This window comes from Protopterus annectens, chromosome 1.part0, assembly GCF_019279795.1.
Source record: "Protopterus annectens isolate FY-2018-M chromosome 1.part0, PAN1.0, whole genome shotgun sequence".
NCBI lineage: Eukaryota > Metazoa > Chordata > Ceratodontiformes > Protopteridae > Protopterus > Protopterus annectens.
The window spans coordinates 1891016140-1891038051 of NC_056725.1; the positions used below are offsets into that span (position 1 = coordinate 1891016140).

General features: G+C 41.2%; 1 protein-coding gene across 1 annotated transcript in view; it reads right to left on the minus strand.

Annotated features, from left to right (window-relative positions):
* The window catches only part of SPEF2 (sperm flagellar 2), a 2540087-nt gene that overhangs the window by 460922 nt on the left and 2057253 nt on the right, over nt 1-21912 (minus strand). Inside the window, exon 26 of the mRNA XM_044069998.1 lies at nt 15759-15851. Coding sequence (XP_043925933.1) covers nt 15759-15851 — 93 coding nt within the window. The remainder of the gene's footprint in view (nt 1-15758; nt 15852-21912) is intronic.

A 21912-nucleotide genomic window follows, 5' to 3' on the forward strand; every position in this document is an offset into this window, starting at 1 on the left:
AGGAAAAATCACTGTATTTTAATTTCTTTTATTGTTATTGTAATGCTTGGTTGCATATTATTTACATGTATTAAAGTCTGCTTAGCAAAAGCTAGTCAAGTTACTGTTGTTAATTGTCATAATGAAAAAGTATTACCAAATAATGCTGAATTTATTTCTCTAGTTTAAAATAAAAAAGACTGAATTGTTAGAGTGTGCTCAACAATATACTAAGGTTGAAAGTAATTTTGCTGCAATTATGCAACATAAATAAGGTATAAGATAAAGCTTGCTTAAATGTAGAAATAGAGTTTAGTAATATGTAATCAGCATCCATACTAAATTACCATGGCTTGGAAAAGGAATCTGCTGAATGGACATTTTTCCCTTACAGACTTAAAAACAGTATGCATGCAAGAGCAAAAATACAAAATCTGCTTTTAAAGAATGGACATTTTTCCCTTACAGACTTAAAAACAGGATGTATGCAAGAACAAAAAATGCAAAATCTGCTTTTAAAGAATGGACAATGACACTGTGGCAATGTGTTTCCTCAAAAATATGTTTTTCTGCATGGAAAACAGGATATGGCACAAGAACAGACATTCTTATACAAAGATCTAAATAAAATACAGGATGTTCACACTGTCAGAACAATGTGTTTCTTCAAAAATATGTTTTTCTGCATGGAAAACAGGATATACTTATCAGCATTAGCACAAGAACAGATGTTTTTATACACAGATCCAAATAGAATACAGAACAATGTGTTTCCTCAAAAATATGTTTTTTTTTGCATGAACAACAGGACACTGTTACAGGATATTCACACTGTCAGAAAAGACATTGTTAAACAAGGAAGCTTAGTATTGTTTCTACAGGATAAGCAATTCTCCAAAATAGAATACCAAGGACTAAAACTGTATATAAAGAGCTGTATAAATCCAGTTATGTTAGAGGTATGGTAGGGACTCATGTGTCCTAAGGTAAATGTTATATCTCTCACATCATCTGTACTATATGAGAAGTAAAGTTGGAACAGTACTTTTAAGCTGCAACGTTTGTCCAGTTTGATTTATTATAAAAGTTATTGGTTACTGCTCTTAAAGACAAGTGCTGCAAAGTATATTCTCTCATCAGTGTATATTCTGCAAGTTTCTGTATGCAACAGACTGTGAATGCAAATATAACCAGACTTTGAATTTTAGCAGAATCCAGCCAGCAAGACTGAGTGTCTTAAGAACACTTCAAATCCATCACACCAAGCAGTAAGCAGCTCCATGAAATTTTTTCAACTACCACATGGATCACTGAATCTCCTTCATTATTTTCTCAGATTCTGAAAAAGGATTTGGAAGATGTGACATTTTTAGGTGGGTCTGTATTAGTGCAATATGTAAATGATTTACTAATAACACCTGATTCTTTTCAGCAGTGTCAGCAGGATACAATACACCTTTTAACTTATCCTTACAGAAAAAGAACATAAGGTGTTCAGAGAAAAGTTGCAACTATGATCATTTCAGGTATGTTATCCTGGTCATTTAATCCTTCATAGGTAAGACAGAATATTGCAGACAGTGGATTTCAACTGTGTAAAAACTGCAAACCTTTGATAAATCTTTTAAAATTAGATCCCCTCCCTTGGAGTAGTGATAAGGAAAATTCATTTCAAAATTTAAAAGAAGCTTTAGCTACTGCCCCAACCTTAGGGTTAACATATTAAGGAAAGACTTTCATTTTATTTTGTCACAAAAGAAATGGGTTTTCTCAGAGAGTGTCAGCACAGAAACATGGGGGAAACTATCATCCATTAGCTTGTTATAGTACAGCACTTAATTCTGTTACAAAGGGATTTCCACTGTATTTAAGACTGGTGACTGCTGCCACTATTCTAGTCAATGTTGCACAACCACTGGTGCTCAGACACGATCTTACTGTAGCCATCCCTCATTCTGTATCATCTCGCTTATTTAAAATAAAAGCTCAATCCCTTGGATGCACATCTAACCAAATATGAATTTAGACTTCTTTCTGATCCTTCCATACTCTGTCCTGTTCTAAATCCTGCATCTTTGTTATCTACTGCTGACAATGGCAAAAAGCATGATTGTGTATGTTTAAGACTAATTATCTGCTTTTTCCTGGTGATGACGTAAAGGATATTACTATAACCAACTTTGAGTAGCCGCGGTCATATGGCAACAGCATTGTTGCCTCACAGCAGGAGGTTCTCCCGTTCGATTCTCAGCTGGGCTTGGGAGTGCCTTCTGTGTAGAGTCTGCATGTCCTCCCTGCGGTTGGGTAGCATTCGAAAGACATGTGTGCATAAATGGGCATGCCTTTGTTGAAGGTTGAGCATCGAGCTGGCAACTCAGCATTTCGTAAAAATCTACTGCCAATCATGAGAGGACCGGAGTTCCGCTGTGGCGACCCCTTACTGAGAAAAGCCGAAAGACAAACAACAACAATTATAACCAACTTTGAACTAGATCTATTTGTGGACTGTTCCTGTGGAAGGGATCAAAATGGAAATTTGGTCACAAGGATATCTGTCTGCACCAGTAATGATGTTTTACTTCAGCAAAGATTAGAAGGTGTATATTCTGCCCAGGTAACTGAGTTAGTGGCTCTACAGAGGGTTTGTGAGCTAGCCAGAGAAGAAAAGTTCCCAATGTCTATACAGACAGTCACTACTCCTTTGGCATTGTACATAATTTTGGACAACTTTGGAAACAGGGGATTTTTAACTTCAGCAGGAACTCAGATTAAAAATTCTTTCTATGTCAATGCTCTTTTAGATGCTCTTTTGTTACCTAAAGAATTAGCAGTAGTTAAATGTTGTGCCCATCAAAAGGGTGTAGATACTGTTTCAGAGGGAAATAATTTTGCAGATTAAGCTGCTAAGCAAATTGTAGAAGGACTGTGCAAAACCACATGTGATGTTTTTGCAAAACTCTAACAGTGATGATGTATTTGATTTTAAGATACTATCAACTTTCCAAGCTGAAGCATCACAGGGAGAAGTTCAGAGATGGCTTAACGATGGATGCAGTAAATCTGCCAGTGGGTTATGGTGACATCTGGCTGGCTGACTAGTGAAGCCTGCCTCATTGCTACCTTACTTGATAAGGATATATCATTTACCAGCCCAGATAAGACAGCATTATTTAATCAAATTGAAGATGGTATGCCCCTCATGTCTCTTCTTTGATACTTTAGTATGTCAATTGTGTAGTATATTTAGAATACAGTGTTAGAAAAAATGCAAGTATTAAGGCTGCATGTTTACCACCACCTTGGGGACCTTTTGTTAATGTGAATCTGGACTTTGTCCAGATGCCAAAGATCTGTAATTTAAATTTCATTCTTGTCATAGTGTGCATGTTTTTTGCATGAGTGGAAGCTTACCCATGCCACAGGGCAAATTCTGTGACAGTTATGTAAGATTGTTAACAGTAGATTAAATCTTCACAGTCCCAACCATCCACAGTCATCTGAATTAGTAGAAAGGGTCAATAGGACCCTTATAACTAAGACTGCCAAGATCTGTGCCAAGGTAAGTCTTAAATGGCCAGAGGCACTTCCCTTAGCATTAATGAGTATAAGGAGTACATTAAATACTACAACAGGATATCCATGGCCTTTCCAGCTAGTCCTCCTGTGTCAAATGAGGAATTGACTCTAACTGATGATGTTATATTGTCTTACTGCACAAAACGTATTCATTTCTTGCAGCAGTACCACAGAACTGTACAAGAAGCTCTTCTTCAACCTCCTGACCAGCTCTGTCACCAACGGCCCGGTAATTGGGTTTATGTTAAAACTTTCCAAAGAAAGAACTGTTTGAGTCCAAAGTGGAAAAGCTCTTTTCAGGTCCTGCAGGTCGCTGTGTAGGACTATCATGTTGGATTCATTCATTGCATTGTAAAAAGACTTGTCATATGAAAGTCCAAGATGAATCACCTTTATCAGCGAAGGAAGAGTGAAATATGTAAGACAAACTTTCTGCCCCAATGAAGGATTAAAAGAGAAAATCAACTCAGATGGCAGCCCATGATAAATCCAGTGACAGCAGGTTGTTGTGTTTCCTCTTACAAACTGATCAAGAAAAAGTAGTTTCCTGTTGGTTCTTCAACAATATGCTGTGGACTTAAATGTAACACATACCTCATCATTTTAAGGCAGGGATTTCCATTATTTCGATCCCTGCATCCCAAGTGATATTTGAAAAGGAACTTAGTGACACTACCTTAATTTGGCATAGCGTAACTGACTTTTCAAAGGTTGTGTCTCTCCAGCTTGCAACAACAAATTAAGCAGACACATGTTATGCCAAAAATGGAATTGTACCAATGGGAACCAGTAGATGCAATGACACTAGACATGAAAGTATGTTGAACTCTTTTCACCTACAAGGCTATGACTGGGGGGCATGGTATGGGCATGATAGAGGGTCGTTACTACATTTGTAGTGATCAGTCCTCCCAACCGTCCCGAATTACTCATTTTTTTCCGAGTTTTGGGGTCCAAATGAAGGGGTGCCACGATTCCCGAGTGACCCCCTTCATTTCCGATTTCTTTGCGTTTGTTTTTTTTATTTTTTTAATTTTCGCGCTGTCGGAGCTGACGTCATCACATGCGTGATGACGTCAGCGCCATCAGCACTACCAGCCAGTCGGAATTGAGCTCAAGGAGCTCACGTCATCATTTCCGACTGGCTGCGAGCAGGCGGGAACTAGTGCCTTGCTGAGAATTTGAAATTAGAGCACTACCAGCCAGTCGGTTTCGGTTATAAGGGAAGGATTTAAATCTTCAAGTTCTGGCATTTCGGATTCGGACAGAAACGTGCTGCTGCGATGTCGCCGAGAGAAATGCTGGCTTTGCAAGGGACTATTGCATGGTGAAAATGTTTTATTTTTTGTTAGCATATAGAAACGTAGTCGTACTGTGATATGCTTGTCTGCCTGTGTGTGTGTGTGTGTGTGTGTGTGTGTGTGTGTGTGTGTGTGTGTGTGTGTGTGTGTGTGTGTGTGTGTATATGTGTATGTATGATGAATGTTGTTAACCACTGAGTGTATGTATACACTTTTTCAACCATTGCGCCATGGTGAGAAAGCAGCCATGTAACAACTCGGCGATTATTCAAGCTGCAATGAGATTGAAATTTGATGATACTTAGAAAATTACTGTACCAGGTTTGGAATGTTGATTTACAGGGATGATTACTGTGTGACTCAGGAATGTGTGATATGGGGACCCTGGCAGATCTCAATCCTTTAGCTGTATTTCTGAGAAAAAATGCTTTTAGCCATTCAGTGCATTTATCTGTAGTAAAATGCTAATTACACAATATTTTCAATATCAAGCTAGGAATTACTTGGAGTAATCTTATCTGCCTGAGCGAGGATACTAGAAAGGGACACCAGAATCTCTGTTAAAAGCTGATGACTATCGAAAGGAAAATTAAATTATGGCTGCTATTGTTTTCTCTTGCATCTTGTACTGTTCACTGTTGTAATTATTCACTAAATAAATCATTATAGTATTCAGTTATTTTCACCATTTTTTGTGCAAGAAATACATTATTTTATGTTTGCAACTCTGCAGAATTTCTTTAAGATGAAATCTTGCTCAGCAGAAGCATTTTTCTAGCAACAGCTTTCTCTTGATACTATCTATAATAGCATCTACATGCTGTTTGACTGTTTGACAAGAGCTGTTGGGATTTGTCTGACAGTCACTTTTTACAAATGAGATGCAGCAGAAGGAATAGCCTTCAGTATGTTAACATTTTAATTACCTGTCTAGTTAAGTAGTCACCCACTGAGATGTGCAAATCAGGCTTCGGTTGCAGTATCTCAGTTGAGTCATTCAACGGAAGTTAAAGAGCATCCAACTTTACATATATTCTATGCCTCTTTCTTTGCACAAAAATCAGAGCTTTTTTCAGTTCGTGCCAACGTCACAATACATAGAAATAAATATGAAGAGAAGTATAGCTTCAATAAATACACACATTCATAAATAACAGGTGAAAGATATGATTTTTTTTTCTGGAATCTGAAAACGAACTTATCCACCATTAGACTTAATTCATTTTCCAAGAATCAGTTGGCCAGTCATACCAGGAGTGAATTTGATGAATACCAATTCAGTTGTCTAATTCCTTCTTAAAAGAAGGTAGTGTGTCACTTTACTTAACTTACAGAGGAAATGTATTATTTCCAGAGAAGGGATAGCCACTGTAGGATGTCTGTCTCTCCACAGCAATATGTTTGTGCTGAAACAGGTTTAGGTGTTTGGTTCTATTATTTGCAGGACTGTTTGTTTTGTGGAAAAATAGGTCTTGCACTGCCAGATCCCTAATGAACTAAAGGGCAAGGCACAGATCAGGATGAATACAGGTGATTGGGAATGCACTGACTAGAGTGCCGTCTGTTGAGTTTACTGTGCTTAAAGTTATCACCTACCCACATTATACTGATCCTTAAATGTGCAAACTAGCTTGCAAACCTTAAGCTGCAAATCTGGTGAAATGTTTTGGTTTTTTTTGTTAGCATATTTATAGAAACATACTGTGATATGCTTGTCTGCCTGCAGTGCCGTCTGTTGAGTTTACTGTGCTTAAAGTTATCACCTACCCACATTATACTGATCCTTAAATATGCAAACTTGCTTGCAAACCTTAAGCTGCAAATCTGGTGTTGCTTCTGAGGGAGGTTATCAGGTTGTAAACATTTCAGTAGAAATGACTCTGTTATATACCTGTTGCCCTTGTCCATTATTGATTTCCAGAATTAATATTTGTTTTAGAAATAGTGTGAGTTGCTTAGATATCAGTTGCATATACCTCTAAAGGATTTCCATGCTGAATGCTCCCCTCAGTGTTTTGCATTCTTCCTTTGTGTCCCCCTCCTTTGTTTGTAAAACTATGTTTGATTTTGCTGCCATTCTGTGTACTGTTTCTAAAGAAATGCTAATACATTTTTTTTCTATATTGGCTTAACTATAAGGGTTTAGTCTATATTCAAAGTACGTAGTGTTCTGGGTTCAACATTTGCCAGTAACTTGCATGGGGGTAACACAACAATTTATTCTAGCAACTTTCCAAAATTATGCAAGCAATGTTTAAAATGTGCCCCTGCCTGGTGTTTGACCTTTTGCCCCCCCTAAAAAAAAACGAAATTGAAAATAAGTGCTAGAAGCTGTGCAAGATGCCTATGGCTTGCACTACAGTCATTTTGTTTATAGTTTGGGTGTGGAAGTAGCCTTTTATGACGGAAATGTTCTGAACTGGGCAGTTTTGTAATTATTGGTTCATGCATTTTCTTTCATTGCCTACATTACAGTCTACTGGAAAAATGTTCATTCCTACAATAAATTTAAATTGCGCTGTATTATACAAGGAATATAACTTAATAAAAGTCAGGGAGGTGTATCAAAGAAAAGAATGCCTGTATGTTTCTTGTTTTGTGTGCAAGGGGCCAATGATTTGAAAACAAAAAGGTAATCTTTATCCATCACTGGCCAGATGCATTTTCTTTGGATGTGGTGCAGGTTTCAATGCTGTTTCAATGAATGTGAGTTTCAAGGGCACAGAAGTTTTAATGCCAAGTCTATTTTCATTGTGAGACAGTTTTGCTTTGTTTATCAGATGTCTGTTAGTGTTTGCCCATTGATGTGCTGCAAATTAGTGTTTATGGTAAATGAGGTGAAATAGCCAGGTAATGGGACATTGGAATAGCTGCAGGGGGACTCCGGTGCCATATTTTGGTTGTCTGTTCTTCAGTTTGTGTTCGAAAGTTGGTATCCCACAATTCCATCAGAGTGGGTGGGGTTACGTAATTCTGTATGCAAATTAGATGTTAATCAGCTTACAGATTTGTACCTATTTTTCATGGCCCTTGTCCAGATTTTTGATGTTTCCAGGTTGAGAGGTATGGTAGTGATCGTGCCTACCCACGGTTGCCTACAAACTGGTCTGGATGTTGTTTTGTGGGCTATATCATCCTGCTATTCAACATTTCAAAAACCTTCTAGCAGGCAGACTGAAAAATAAATAGGCAATTCACTGGGCAGAACAAATATTTTCAATCTTTATTCCTGGGTATGGAGTGCAAAGGACAGTGCTCGAAATTACCATGCTTGCTCAAATTCTTCAGAAAGTAGCAAACCATACTTCACATCACATCAGGATGACATATCAAGAAATTACTAAAATTTGAACTGTGGTACTACAAAATTGGCTGGCACTTGACATAATGCTAGCTGTCAAGGGGGGGGGGTCATGTGCCCTCATAGGAAGTCAGTGTTGTTCCTATATTAGTGACTATCATGATGAACAAACAAAATTGGCCAATTTCATGGAGCAAAGGGCCAAAGATCTGAACAGTACAGCTAAACAACGGGCACTTTTTGGTTGGCTAAGCAGTGCATTTGCTAACTTAAGAACCAGTATATTACAATGTATCATCACAATAATTGGTATTATTCTTATAATTGCTTTAATAGTTTCTGTTCTAAAGGTTGTAATTACAAAATACTTAATCTCACCTGCACACACAATGCTTAAGGAATGAAAATCAAATAACTGTAGATAAATAATATGATGCTAAAGCATATTTTATCAAATTAAGAAGAATTAAATAAGAAGTTATGTACTCACCATAACATTCCATCTGAGTAGGTAAACTTCATTTGTCAGCAACCTATGGGATTCGGATCCGACCTCTGATCCAAGCCGGCAGTTTTCAACAGCTTTAGATCCGAGCTCCAAGCTCCTCCCCCTACCCATAATCCCTTACCATCCCTGACTGATCTCAGATCAAGTTTGCCCAACAGCAGAGGCTGCTATAAAATTATCATTCTCAAGATAAGTGGGTAAACCCCATGGACATGAGTATGAAGACATTCACAAGTGAGGGGGCAGGAGGGAGGGACGGTTGCTGACAAATGAAGTTTACCTACTCAGATGGAACGTTATGGTGAGTACATAACTTTTTAATCTGAAGTAGTTAACTTCATTTGTGCAGCAACCTATGGGACAGAGTCCCAGCTACCTGAATCTTGGGTGGCCTTCATGGAAGGATGTTCCAGAGCACTGCAGAGCCAAAGGATGTTCTCCCTCTGGAGATAATGTCCAATTTATAGTGATTGATAAAGGTATGAGATGAGGCCCAAGTGGCTGCCAAGCAAATATCATCCAAAGAGACTCTATCTCTAAAAGCCGCAGAGGTAGACACAGAACGAGTAGAGTGGGCATGGACTCCCTGAGGTGCGGGCCTGCCCGAACTTTCATATGCTAAAAGGATACACTGTGAAATCCATCTAGACAGTGTGACTTTAGACACAGATTTACCCAAGTTAAATTTGGCAAAGGAGATGAACAACTGGTCGGATTTCCTATGACCAGATGTCCTGTGGATGTAGAAGCGAAGTTGTCTATGCACATCCAATGAGTGTAATTTGTATTCCCCTTTGTTATGGTGATTAGGAAAAAAGTCCAGCAGGTTGATGGACTGGTTAATATTAGACTCAGAGGCAACCTTGGGAAGAAAGGAGGGATTGGTCCTGAGGTAAACTCTATCCTTGTGAAAGGTCAAGTATGGGGGTTTTACACAGAGGGCCTGTAGTTCAGAGACCCTTCGAGCCGAGGTGATAGCGACAAGAAAGGCCATTTTCCATGACAAGAATTTAAGATCTACTGTAGCTGCAGGCTCAAACGGGGGAGCTGTCAAGGCCTGAAGCACCAGCATTAAATCCCAAGGAGGGACTACATCCTTCACTGGAGGTCTGAGCAGAAAGGTGCCCTTCAAAAAGGTCTTGCATAATTTTGTGGTGATCAAAGGGCCCAGTTCATTTCCCACGTGATAATGAGAGATAGCTGCTAGTTGAACCTTGACTGTGGAGGAGCTAGCCCCCTGATGGAACAGTCCTGACAGAAAGTCTAATACAGCGGGCAAGGGAGCTGTAAAAGGATCCAAATTTTTGCGTTCCGCCCAAATGGAGAAACGTTTCCATTTGCTGCTATAGATCTTTCTAGTAGAAGGCTTGTGTGCTGCTACTAGAATAGTTTTAACTGGGGAAGAGATGCCGGGAGTCCTAGCTACGAGTGGAACTGGAGCAGCCAAGCTGTGAGCTTGAGGTTGACCAGGTTCGGGACTGGGAGATCTAGGGGGTGGGATATTAGATCCGGACTGGGATCCAGAATCCAAGGAGGATTCACCAGATGAGACCAAAGGTAAGGGAACCAGGTTTGATGAGGCCAAAACGGGGCAATGAGGATAATCCTGCTCCCCAACCGACTAGCTTTCTGAAGAAACTTCAGCATCAGGGGAAGAGGAGGGTAAGCATAAAGAAGACCGGGAGGCCAAGCATGCACCAGAGCGTCTCTCAGGGGTTCCCCGGAGGGGGAAATGAGAGCAAAGTAGTCATAACATTTTGTGTTTGAAGGAGAGGCAAAGAGATCGCAACAGGGTTGACCCCATTTGGCGAAAATCCGATTCGCTATCTCGGGATTCAGAGACCACTCATATGGTAACAGGATGGTGCGACTTAGTTTGTCTGCTAGGATGTTGGACCATCCCAGAATGTGCATTGCTATGAGAAAGCAGTTGGTGGAGATCGCCCATTCTCATGGCCTCTTGGCAGAGTGGGTAAGACCTGGTTCCCCCCTGTTTGTTGATGTACCAGACAACTGACATATTGTCCGTCTGAGTCACAATCGTTCCTACAGGAAGAAGGTCCTGAAGTACTTGCAATGCTAACAGCACTGCCCTCATCTCTAGGATGTTGATATGCAGTGAGGTCTCCGTGAGGTCCCACGTGCCTTGGACTGTCCTGCCAGAACAATGCCCCCCCACTCGAGGCGGGAGGCATCCACGGTCACTGTGGCTAGTGGAGGGGTCATAGAAAAGGGGCGTCCTTGCTGGAGGTCCGGGGATTGGAGCCACCATAGGAGGGCCCTCTTGCAAGCCCTGCTGTGTGGAATGGGATGGCTCAGAGGATAGTGAAGAAAGGAGCACTGCACCTGAAGAGTCCATTGTAAGACCCTCATGTTCAAACGTGCCATTGGCAATAGGTTGATTGCTGCCGCCATCGAGCCAAGAGCCCTCAGGACCAATTCCTCCGGGGGAGCTGGAGATTGCAGAATGGCTTGCACATGTAGCATCAGGGTTAGTAGCCGGTCTAAGGTCAAGAAAGCTAGGTGCTTGTTCGTGTCTAATCTGGCCCCTATGAAGTCTATGGTCTGAGTCAGAGTAAGAGACGACTTCTCTATGTTGATAGTGATCCCCAGCTGGGGAGCTAGAAGAAAAAAGTAGTTTCTGGCTGCACAGAGTAGATGCCTTGTTGGGGCGGTCAGGAGCCAGTCGTCCAGGTACGGGAAGACCTGAATTCCCTGGAGCCTCAGGTGGGCCGCTATCACTGCTAACACTTTGGTGAACACCCTGGGGGCTGTGGTGAGACCAAAGGGGAGTACCCTGAATTGGTAATGACTGGCTCCTAGCCGGAAGCGGAGGAACCTCCTGGATCGCCTGTCCATCAGAATGTGGTAGTACGCATCCTTGAGGTCTATAGAGCACATCCAATCATTCTCCCGTAAAAGGGGGAGAATGGATTGAAGAGTGACCATGTGGAACTTCTCTTTGGTTACTGACAGATTCAGGGAAGAGAGGTCGAGGATTGGTCTTAAGTCCCCCGTCTTTTTTGGCACCAAGAAGAACCTGGAGTAAAACCCTGACCCGCACTGGTCTGGGGGGACGTGTTGGATGGCTCTTTTTTCCAGCAAATGTTGGATTTCCATTGCTGTGGCCTCCCTCTGATTGGGTGGGACATCGGGGAGGTATCTGGGGCTGCGTGGGTAACGACAGAAGGGAATCTGATATCCTCTGGATATAATGCAAAGCACCCAGTGGTCTGTCGAGATGGACTCCCAAGCTGCTGGGTGCTTCGAGAAATGCCCCCCCGACTGCCTCCAGAGTGGAAGCAGTCGGGCAACCCCTCAGGGGTGTTGCATGGGTTGGTCCGAGAAGGGTTCTCTGGATCCAAAGTTCTGCGAGCCCCCTCTGCCGCTAGGGCGGCATCCACCCTGCCCTCCTCTGCTGTGGTAGGGCTGGGAGTCCAGAGCAGGACAAGACTGTTGCGACTTCCGGAACCACATCTTCTTCTGTCCCTTTTGATTCTTAGAGAAGGACCTCTGGGGAGCAGAGAAGCGAGCTCCGACGGCAGACAACGTCTTCCCGTCTTTTTTGCTCTGAACCAAAGTATCTAGCACGGTTTTGCCAAAGAGGGCAGAACCATCAAAAGGGGCATTAGCGAAAGATGCCTTAAAGGGTTCTGCAAAATCACAGTGCCGGAGCCAGGCCTGACGTCTCATAACGAGGCCCACTCCGCTACCTCTAGCGGCTCCTTCTGTGGCATGAGACAGTAGCCGCATAGAGGTGTTAGATATGGATCGCAGAGTGGTCATCCGGGTGGAGTGCAATTGTTTGTCCTCCGCCGACATGGACTCGGGGGGCGACGCAGCGTACTCTTTGATAAGGTCCCGCTGCAGTCGTAGCACATGTGCCATGTAGTTCAGCGACCTCACAGAGAAAGTAGCCAAACTAAACACCTGCTTCACTAGGCGGTCCATCGACCGAAACTCCTTGCTCGGGGAATGAACTGAGGGACTCTCCTGAGCAAGTTCCCTCTTGGTGGCTGCCACCACCAACATGGCATCTACAGGGGGGCCTTTGCTCCTGTGGGATTTGTCGGAGGGTGGGCTGAGAATCTTGTCCGGGTGCTTGGGAACTGGCTCCACAGTGTCCGGCTCCTTCCACGCCCTGGTAGTAATCAAGTCTACCAGGGGGTCGGCCGGAGGGGACACCCAAGAGGTAGACGGGCCTGCTTCAAACACCTCCAGGAACACGGATTTGTCCGAGGTAGGCTTTGGGGTAGACCACCCCCCCTTATTCTGAGCATCTCCATGATGTCACCAAATGAGACATCTTCAGGGGGTGATCTTGGGGAGCCTTCCCCTTCCTCCAAATCCGTGTCCTCAGTCAAGGACTCGGGGGAGTCCAGGTGCCTCCTCTTCCACCTTCGCTTGTGAGGAATCTCCTCGGGGGATAGCTGTCTGAGGAGGTCTCACCAGCAACATCTAGTTCCAATGGAACTACCTAGGACGTCAGAGCAGGCTCTCCCTGGGGCCAGGTGATGGAAGTCGGACCCAACTGAGAAGGAGTGTTCTCCCATCTGCAGTTGGGCCTGGAGGAATCTTCTCATCATCCGGTCCAAATCTGCATCTGTGAGACTTCGGGTAGATCTTGACGAGGCCACCGAGGCGGGGCAGGAGTGTCGCCTCAATGACCTCGACGGAGATCAGGTCTCCTCCTCCTCAGGACCCGGTGAAAAGCACAGGGACCGGATCCGAGAAGGAGGAGACCCAGAAGTCCTGGAGGGAGAAGCCCGCTTAGCCAGGGGGGGCCGAAGTGGAGGCCTCGGCCCGTCGCTTGTGGTGCTTCTCCTTCCTCCTTTCTTTCCCAGCCTCCCTCTCCTCCGGGCCTAAGGCGGGAGGTTGAGTCCCGGCCGGGGGATGGAAGCAGGAGTGGCAGCCACCGCAGCGGGAGCCACGGGAGGACCGGAGGTAGAAGCCGAGTCTGGGGGCAGAAGACCCGCCAGAATCAGCTTAGACCTCCGGTCCTTGAGTGCCTTTGGGGTGGAACGCTGCACAGATGGTACAACCAGAGGACAGGTGTTCAACCCCAAGGCACATCACACACCGAGTGTGGCCATCCGCTGGGGACAGCTTATGGCCACACTCAGTGCACTTAGAAAACACTAACTTTGGGGCCTCAGACATACTAGAAGGTAAAAACCACACCCACTAGGCCCCAAACACACACACACAACCCTGACAGAACCACGAAGGAAGGGGGAGGTTAGAATATGGAACAAAATAAATTAAACTAAGATGGTTCTAAGGGATAAGGGACCTGAAAAACACATTCACACCAAGAGTTAAGGAAAAAGGGGTAGAAAAGTTAAATTTTCTCACAAAATGTACAAAAAACACCTGGAACTCGGGATCAAGCCACTGAAGTAAACCGCGGCAAACTAGATCTGAGGTCAGTCAGGGTTGGCAGGGAATTATGGGTAGGGGGAGGAGCTTGGAGCTCAGATCTAAAGCTGTTGAAAACTGCCGGCTCGGATCCGAGGTCGGATCCGAATCCCATAGGTTGCTGCACAAATGAAGTTAACTACTTCAGACATATAATTCTGGGTGACACAGTGTCAAAGGAAGGAGACTGTTATGGAAAAAATATCATGTCTCGTTTATTCTTCACAAAATGCATTGCTTATCAGACAAAGTCTTTGCAAGGATGTCTGTGAAATAGTGTGTACTGCACTGATTGTTACAAGATTAAAAGAAAATTCTTAGAACAGGTGGTCTGTATATTAAAATCCATATTTGTGAAGCGGTCACATGAAGCTCTATGCGAGGAACACAAGGGATGAGAGAATTTTCAATTACATTGATTTATTAAAAGCAATGTAACATCAAAGTTCTGCATGTATGCAACTGATGAGAAAAAATATATGAAGTTATTTTTCTTTTGTTCTTTGAGACTGATCTAAACATTTTGGCAGGCAGTCTTCCAGCTCTGTTTATGGAATAAACAAGTACCTTACATCCTGAAGAGTCATTCTTGATTGAGTCAAAAGGTAAAATTCTTTGTAATTTAATTTGTACTTAACAGAGTCAAGCCAATGTGCACGTAGCAGCTGTATTAAGGCATGAATGACCATAGCTGCAACTTCCACCTGACACAAGAAGAAGGAACAAATAGTAAATAGCAAATAGTAGGTGGGTGTTATGAAGTGATATGATTGGGATCTCCTACCATTTTTATTTTCTGCATGGGCAATAAAGCAATAGGCATAAGAGCAAAATGACAAAGACCACATAGGTGGGTCAGCAGCCATAATGATTAAGTCTTTACTAAGGAAGAAAGTGGGAGAAACAAGCCAAGTGAGACAAAAATGTGCAGAACAGTCCCTTTTGCCAAAAAATAAATAAATATGAGAAAATTAATTTTATTTTATTTTACATTTTTTTCACTGGGAAAGTCATTTTCAGAGGAGGACCAGGGAGAAAAGCTCCACATAAAGCATACATAGTTAATAAAGATTCAGTACAATTTTGTATAACATACACACTTATAGACAGTAAGAGTTAAAGAAATGTTTCAACAACAAGCATAATTAACAAAGATTAGATAATATTTTGTATATATATATATATATATATATATATATATATATATATATATATATAAATAAAACATATAGGTTTACAGAAAGTAGCAAAGAGTATAAATATTCAATTATGTGAGAGTCTGTCAAACAGCATATTATTTTACATTTGAGTTTCTTAGTCAACAGCAATAGAAGACCTTAGCGAGAAACTGTAGAGCTATTGCGGTTAAGACTGTATATAGTCAATGGGAAAGGCAGTTTAATCAGGAGCAGTACATGGGCATAGTTATACCATTAATAATTATAACTTCAACATACTTTCTTCGATACTGAAAATTATTTTTAGAGAACAACTTCAGACACTGACACAATGATGCCACTGCTTTTAGTACCTGTTTTTTGTTATTAGATTAAAAGTGCCAACCTTTTCTTCCTAAAGAATAAACATTTCCTATTATGAGATAACACGTTAATTGTTTTAAAAAGTATAGACAGTAATTTACTGAATTCATTTTCATTTTGTACGTCAAGAGTACCTTTCTGAGATGATCCAGTCTGTCAAAAGGTATTGGTCCAGGTGGCTCATTTGTAGCCTGAACGTCCTTTGAGCTAGCAAACCAGAATTCAACCTGGAAAATAAAATAGTTCAGCTAAGTAACTGATAATCTTTTCTGTGTTTTAGGTTTAGGGAAGTACACTTTCAAAACCCACCAGTTTTAGCACAGAGCTGCAGTTCATGCCAGATTAAAACACACCATACACAGCACTAGATTTCAAAACCTTGGGGTCTGCAACCTAGAACTTCTCTGCCAGTATAGGATCATTCACCTGAGTTGTCCAAGCAGCCATCAACACAGTGAAAAGTCTAGAAAAGAAGCAGGTAAAACACTGGAAACTGCAAAGATGGAAACTATAGTAAAGTTCCCTTTGCAATTCCAGTCTTCCTACCCAAAGCGATTTACTCTGCTCTTGGCTCATAACGCAATTCACAATGATGTACTGCTAATTAATTATGTTATCTGTACAAGGTGGGAATGAAGCAATATTAAGGACAACCCTACAACATCCAAATGGCCTCTCTATATAAAGCAATGTGATCGGTGTGACTATAGATATAGGAGATTAAGGGGAGGACAACATTTTGCGCAGTAATGTGTACATACCATGCCAGCAAAAGCATCAAATATGAATGCTCTAGTACAGCAAGTACATGGGTGCATACACCATGTACAGATACAAATGCATCCATTTGAATGGCATGATATGGTGTCATTCAACGTTGATGCATTTTTGTATGCCATGCTGGTGAATATGCAAAATAAGTCTGCATCTTATACCTGCAATCTACATAAACTGTACATATCTGACACTGAGCCTTTTTTGCTATATGAATTGCTGTGGACTACATAGGCTTTACTGTGGACTGCAAGGCATCCTGATACATTTTTGAACTAAAATGTTAAGGGACTGTACTCATGTAGGGGTACAATTAAGCACAAATTGCACTGAGCAATGGGCCTGAGAAGGAAGGAAGGAAACACAAATGACTACCTGTGAGATCAGTAGTACAACAGCTGAGGTGGGGAGGGAATGGATATGGTGTAACAGTAGCATGCTTTTTGAGTTTGTCATTAGCCTTGGTGGAGCAAATACATATATTAGCTACAGTGTAGTTTTATTACTTCAAATGATTTCTAAAAGCAAGCAATCTGGCCTTTTACGTTGCTGTTAATATTCTTCTAATACTACAGTGATTTATTGACTTCATACTTTGCTGTATTCTGTTGTAGAGAAAAGGATTTTTCCACTGGGCGCTACAATATGGTTTGGAAGTTACACAGTATACCCCCACAGCTCTGCAGCAGAGAAGCCACATCTAAATCTCAGTCAGTGGCTGCCATGTTTTGCTTCTGCATGTATCTTCAGAAACATCACTATTACAGTTAGTGTTCTCATTCTAGGCACTCAAACCAGAAGCTGGCTAACTGCTGCCTATTTCAGTTTCTCTTCAAAGATGCTCTTTCATAGTGAAATGCTGGTCTAAGCAGACCATTCCCCTTTTTAACTCAGCAATTGTACTGGTTAGATCTGTCCATATAATGTTCTCATCATTTCATGTTCACCACAGCCAGGCTGTAAGCCTGTTCCTAGCTGTCCCATAAGTACTACAATCTCACATTTATTTTTTATTTATTTATTTTATTTACATTTGTTTACCAGGAAATTCTGACTGGATGCAGGTCCTTTTTCAGCGGATGCCCAGGGAGAAAAGCTCCACATCATGTACATGATAAATAGAGATACAAAGTTGAAGCAATAGTAAACAACATTACAGGTTGTTGGCTTTAATACAATAACAAGATATTGATTATCAATAGTATATACAGTAAATGTTTCAAGTTAAGATAGTTTCTTGTCATTTATATTAGTAACAAAGCTGTCAGACAATATTTTAAAGTATGTAAAGACAACTAGCTATTTATTATAGCTTATTATAGCCTATTATAAAATTGATATCACTTTTACTGAAGATATTAGCCATTTTAGCTATCATGTAAAACTTTTACACTTTCCTAGCTTTGTATTATATAAGCAGTATCAAAATGCAGAACCACGCACTAATTGTCTCACACTGCTCATCACTGACATATTTTACCTTCACCGCAATTCTCCAGTTGCCCTAAGCCACTACTACATTTAAGCTCACCTGTTTGACCTACTTCAGTACTAGGAATTTAGCACTTTCTATTTGGTTGTTGTTGTATCTTTCAGCTTTTCCCGGTTAGGGGTCACCACAGAGGAACTCCGGTCCGCTAATGATTGGCAGTAGATTTTTACGTACTGAGTTGCCAGCTCTGTCGCACAACCTTCAACGAAGGTACGCCCATTCATGCATGTCTCCACATAGAAGACGCTTTAGCTGAGAATCGAACAGGACAACGTCATACTGTGAGGCGACAACGCTACTGCAGCACATTAAATTTTAAACCACAATTCAATAACACATAAATCTCTAAAACCAAAGTGCAAATAGCATATGCAAGTTTAGAATGTTACTTTAATAATAACTTATTAATATCAAAATATTTACAGAACAAATTTTGTATACAACTATGGCATCTTTTCACAGCTGTTTCAAACTTGTTTTCATGTTTTCTGCAGCAAGTGTTTCACACACTGGGAGGCACAGTGAGAAGCACTGTCATCTTACAAAAGGTTCTCTGGTTTAGTTTTTGGCTAGGGTATCTTCTGTGTAGAGTCTGCATGTTCTCCCTGTACTCATGTGGGGTGTCTTTGAGTATTCTGGTTTGCTGTCACATCCCAAAGACATGTAGTAGGTGGACTTGTGATACTAAATTGTCTGTATGTGTACATGCATTTTCCATGGGTGATACAGAAGAAAAGCCTGGCAATCTACTTCTATTCCCAGCTTGCCTAGTAAACTCTATGGATGGCAACATCTGTTCATAGGATCACTGTAAGAATTGGATGTGACTTAATAACAATGGATGGATATTACACTAACTGTACATTTCACACAATGAATTCCCCTTACTTAAGGCATGCCGCCAAACCATATTAAAACTACTTAATTAGCTCCACTGTAGAGTGGCCGCAGTGGTGCAGTGGTTAGCATTGCCACCTCACAGCAACACCTTTTCCGGTTTGATCCTTGGCTGGGGTGCCTTCTGTGCAGAGTCTGCATGACCTCCCTATGGTTGCGTGGGTTTCCTCTGGGTGCTTCGGTTTCCTCCCACATCCCAAAGACATGCTGTAGGTGGACTGGACACTCTAAATTGGCTCTAGGCATAAGTGCATGCATATGTGTTCCTTCTGTGGAAGGTTGGGGGCCAGGCTGGCAACTCAACCCCGTAAAACTCCACTGCCAATCATGAGCGGACAGGAGTGGTGACCCTAACTGGGAAAAGACAAAAGAAGATGTATTAGCTCCTCTGTCATTCCAAGAAGTCTCATTAAACCTTACTGTTTGTTTCTTTAAAACAATAAGAGATACACTCTATCTATATTGCTCTCTTCAGGTGAATAACTACATTACCACTAATAGCATGCAATAATCTTGCTGTCAGGTGACATCCAAATCAAGTCAGATTTAGCATCCACCCAATTTGTACACAAATTTCAGAATACATCTTCCATAATACAAAGAAAGCACAACTCAGCATAGTATTTCTAAGTGTGGTGACATTAATACCAAATGTGAAGGCTGCCAGCCTAGCCAGATAGAATATTGGAGATAATTCTGTCATCTGTAAATATTAATGTAAGCCACAGGCATGTTGTCTTAAATAGAAAAAATGTTACATAAATGGAACAACAGTGCACTCTGCTGATCCAAGTAAAGCATGTTGAGACCCCTTGACCTAAAGTCAGCTCCGGCCTGTCTAGGTGAAGACATTCTTTCTATTGTTTTAACCAAGAGTTAAATTGCTAGATTTAAACATGCAAATGTATTTTTATTGCTCTGCTTCCTGACCAGCTGCAAGATAACAAAAAGAGATGTTAACAATGTAAATGTAGTTTCTGTTAGCCTGAGAATCCAGGGAAGTGTGAAGAATGATGTAATGGGAAACAGGAATGTGATTTTAAAAACAGAGAGAATCAGAGGGCATTAAGCATTTTTGTCTTGACCATCCAACTCATCAGCACTCTGCCTGTGTTCTATATGTAAGTTATCTTAGACTTGTGCTTTCTCCTAGAAATAGCTAGAAACTAGAAAGATTAGACTGTTTTTCTGCAATGTCAGAACTGTACTACTGAATTATTTTAAGTATTTCTCTGTGATATCTGAACTCTTGACTAGCACTGTGTAGTAAAAAGTATTGTCTTGTGGTTTTAATTATTTATTAATAAATATTTTTAAACCTTTCAACTGTGGCTGTTTTGTGTAGAGATAAGTTAAGCTCAAAGAGTACATTGCATGTATATAGGGATCCTGTACCAAGTCACTCTAATAAGCCTTGACTGTTTAGTTATACTACCAATTGGATAATATTGCACAGTAATAATTGGACACCCTTTTAAGGGCCTTTGAGTAGCTGATAAATATTAGTTGTGTGGTGGCAGTGATTTCTACCGTATTGTCTAGGTAAAAGGGGCACAGCTGGAGAACCTGTGCTAGCCTTCCCCAGGAGTGTCTGTGTGGTTGTATAAACTCTTATCTCAAAGTGTGTGTGTGTGTCAGCTACTTGGGCAGGGCCATGAAGCACTGGTTGGACACAGAGGGTGCTGGAGGTTTTAGGTTGCTGGCTAAGATCTGGACCCTATAGCTGTGCCAGTGGGGAGTCTTACTGGGGACCTGGAGAGCAAGGGAGCAACCAGCCCCGGACTGACTGTGATCTCTGTGTGCTATTAAGGGAAATTGCATTTTACTGTGTGTATTTGTTATCCTTCCCTCCTATATGAAACACCCCTCACTGGTGTTAGTGGTGAGGATTGAGGATCCTTGATTGCTGGGCCAGGGCACGAGCGTCACACCAAATATGAAAAATACTTGCATGGCTAACACAAGCAATACATGAATAAACCAGCAACATTAAATATACAACACCACCTCCCAGGCTAAACAATATATGTTTTAATCAACCAAGGACAAGAACTGAGGGAGGATTACTATCCAAGCAAATACATAGACTATACAGTCATAGCAAACATCTCCACAACAGATGAATATGAACCAAACGGGATCATAGTTGACTTGTACCAACCTAAAAACATCTTCTGTAGCAACTGTAGTTGTACATTCCATCCCCCGTATCCCACTCAGCCTTCTTTGACTTCCTAAAGACTATATATACAGCTGTTAAAATGAAACAGAAGTGATTAGTTTTAGCAGTCTTCAACATACATTTCTTCATCTCCTCCAAACATAACTAAAACCACTTTCTGCCTGACATCAGCCTTTTCTAATTAGTTAGAAAATCAACTAGGGCAAACTTAACTTTCACTACCCACTTTAAACTACTTGACCTTGTAAATTAAAAAAAAAAGCTTGACAAAATAAAGTTTATTCAAATGTGCCCACCTGACCACTGTGTCATAACAGAAAAAAGATCCCTCCTCAAATTCTCTATCACATGAGCCTATGTCTCTAGTAATTTAAAATACCTCAATAATATCTTAAACAGCTTTAAATTGTCTGAACTTCACAATAGCTCATGTGAAAATATCATAAAGTCTACATACTTATGTTTACTAAATCATTAAAACCAAATTTGCCCATAAAATGATTTAAAAAGGCAACTTGCCTTCATTTGCTAACTGTTGTGATGTGATCATTACTTAGACTATGATTCTACTTTGTCTAAATAGCAACAAATGCTCAATCCACTCAAAATCATAACACATATATCACTTTGCATAATTACACAAAGAAAGCTATTAGATGGCAAAAATCAATTTACATACATAATAGTCAGTCCTTAATCTTTAGTCCCAGGTAATACTGGCAGGAAATCAGCAATATAGCTGGTCAAATGCCCTTCACCCTCCTCCTCACCTACTGATTTTGCAGAGAAGTTTTCTATACTTTCACAGAATTACCCTAACAGTACTTCTTCCTCGCCTGCTCTGTAGGAAACTCACTTACCTCGTTTCTACCTCATGAAAATATCATTTAGAGGAACATGCAGTCTTACTGAATCCCTTATCAATTAAGGGTAGCAAGTGCTA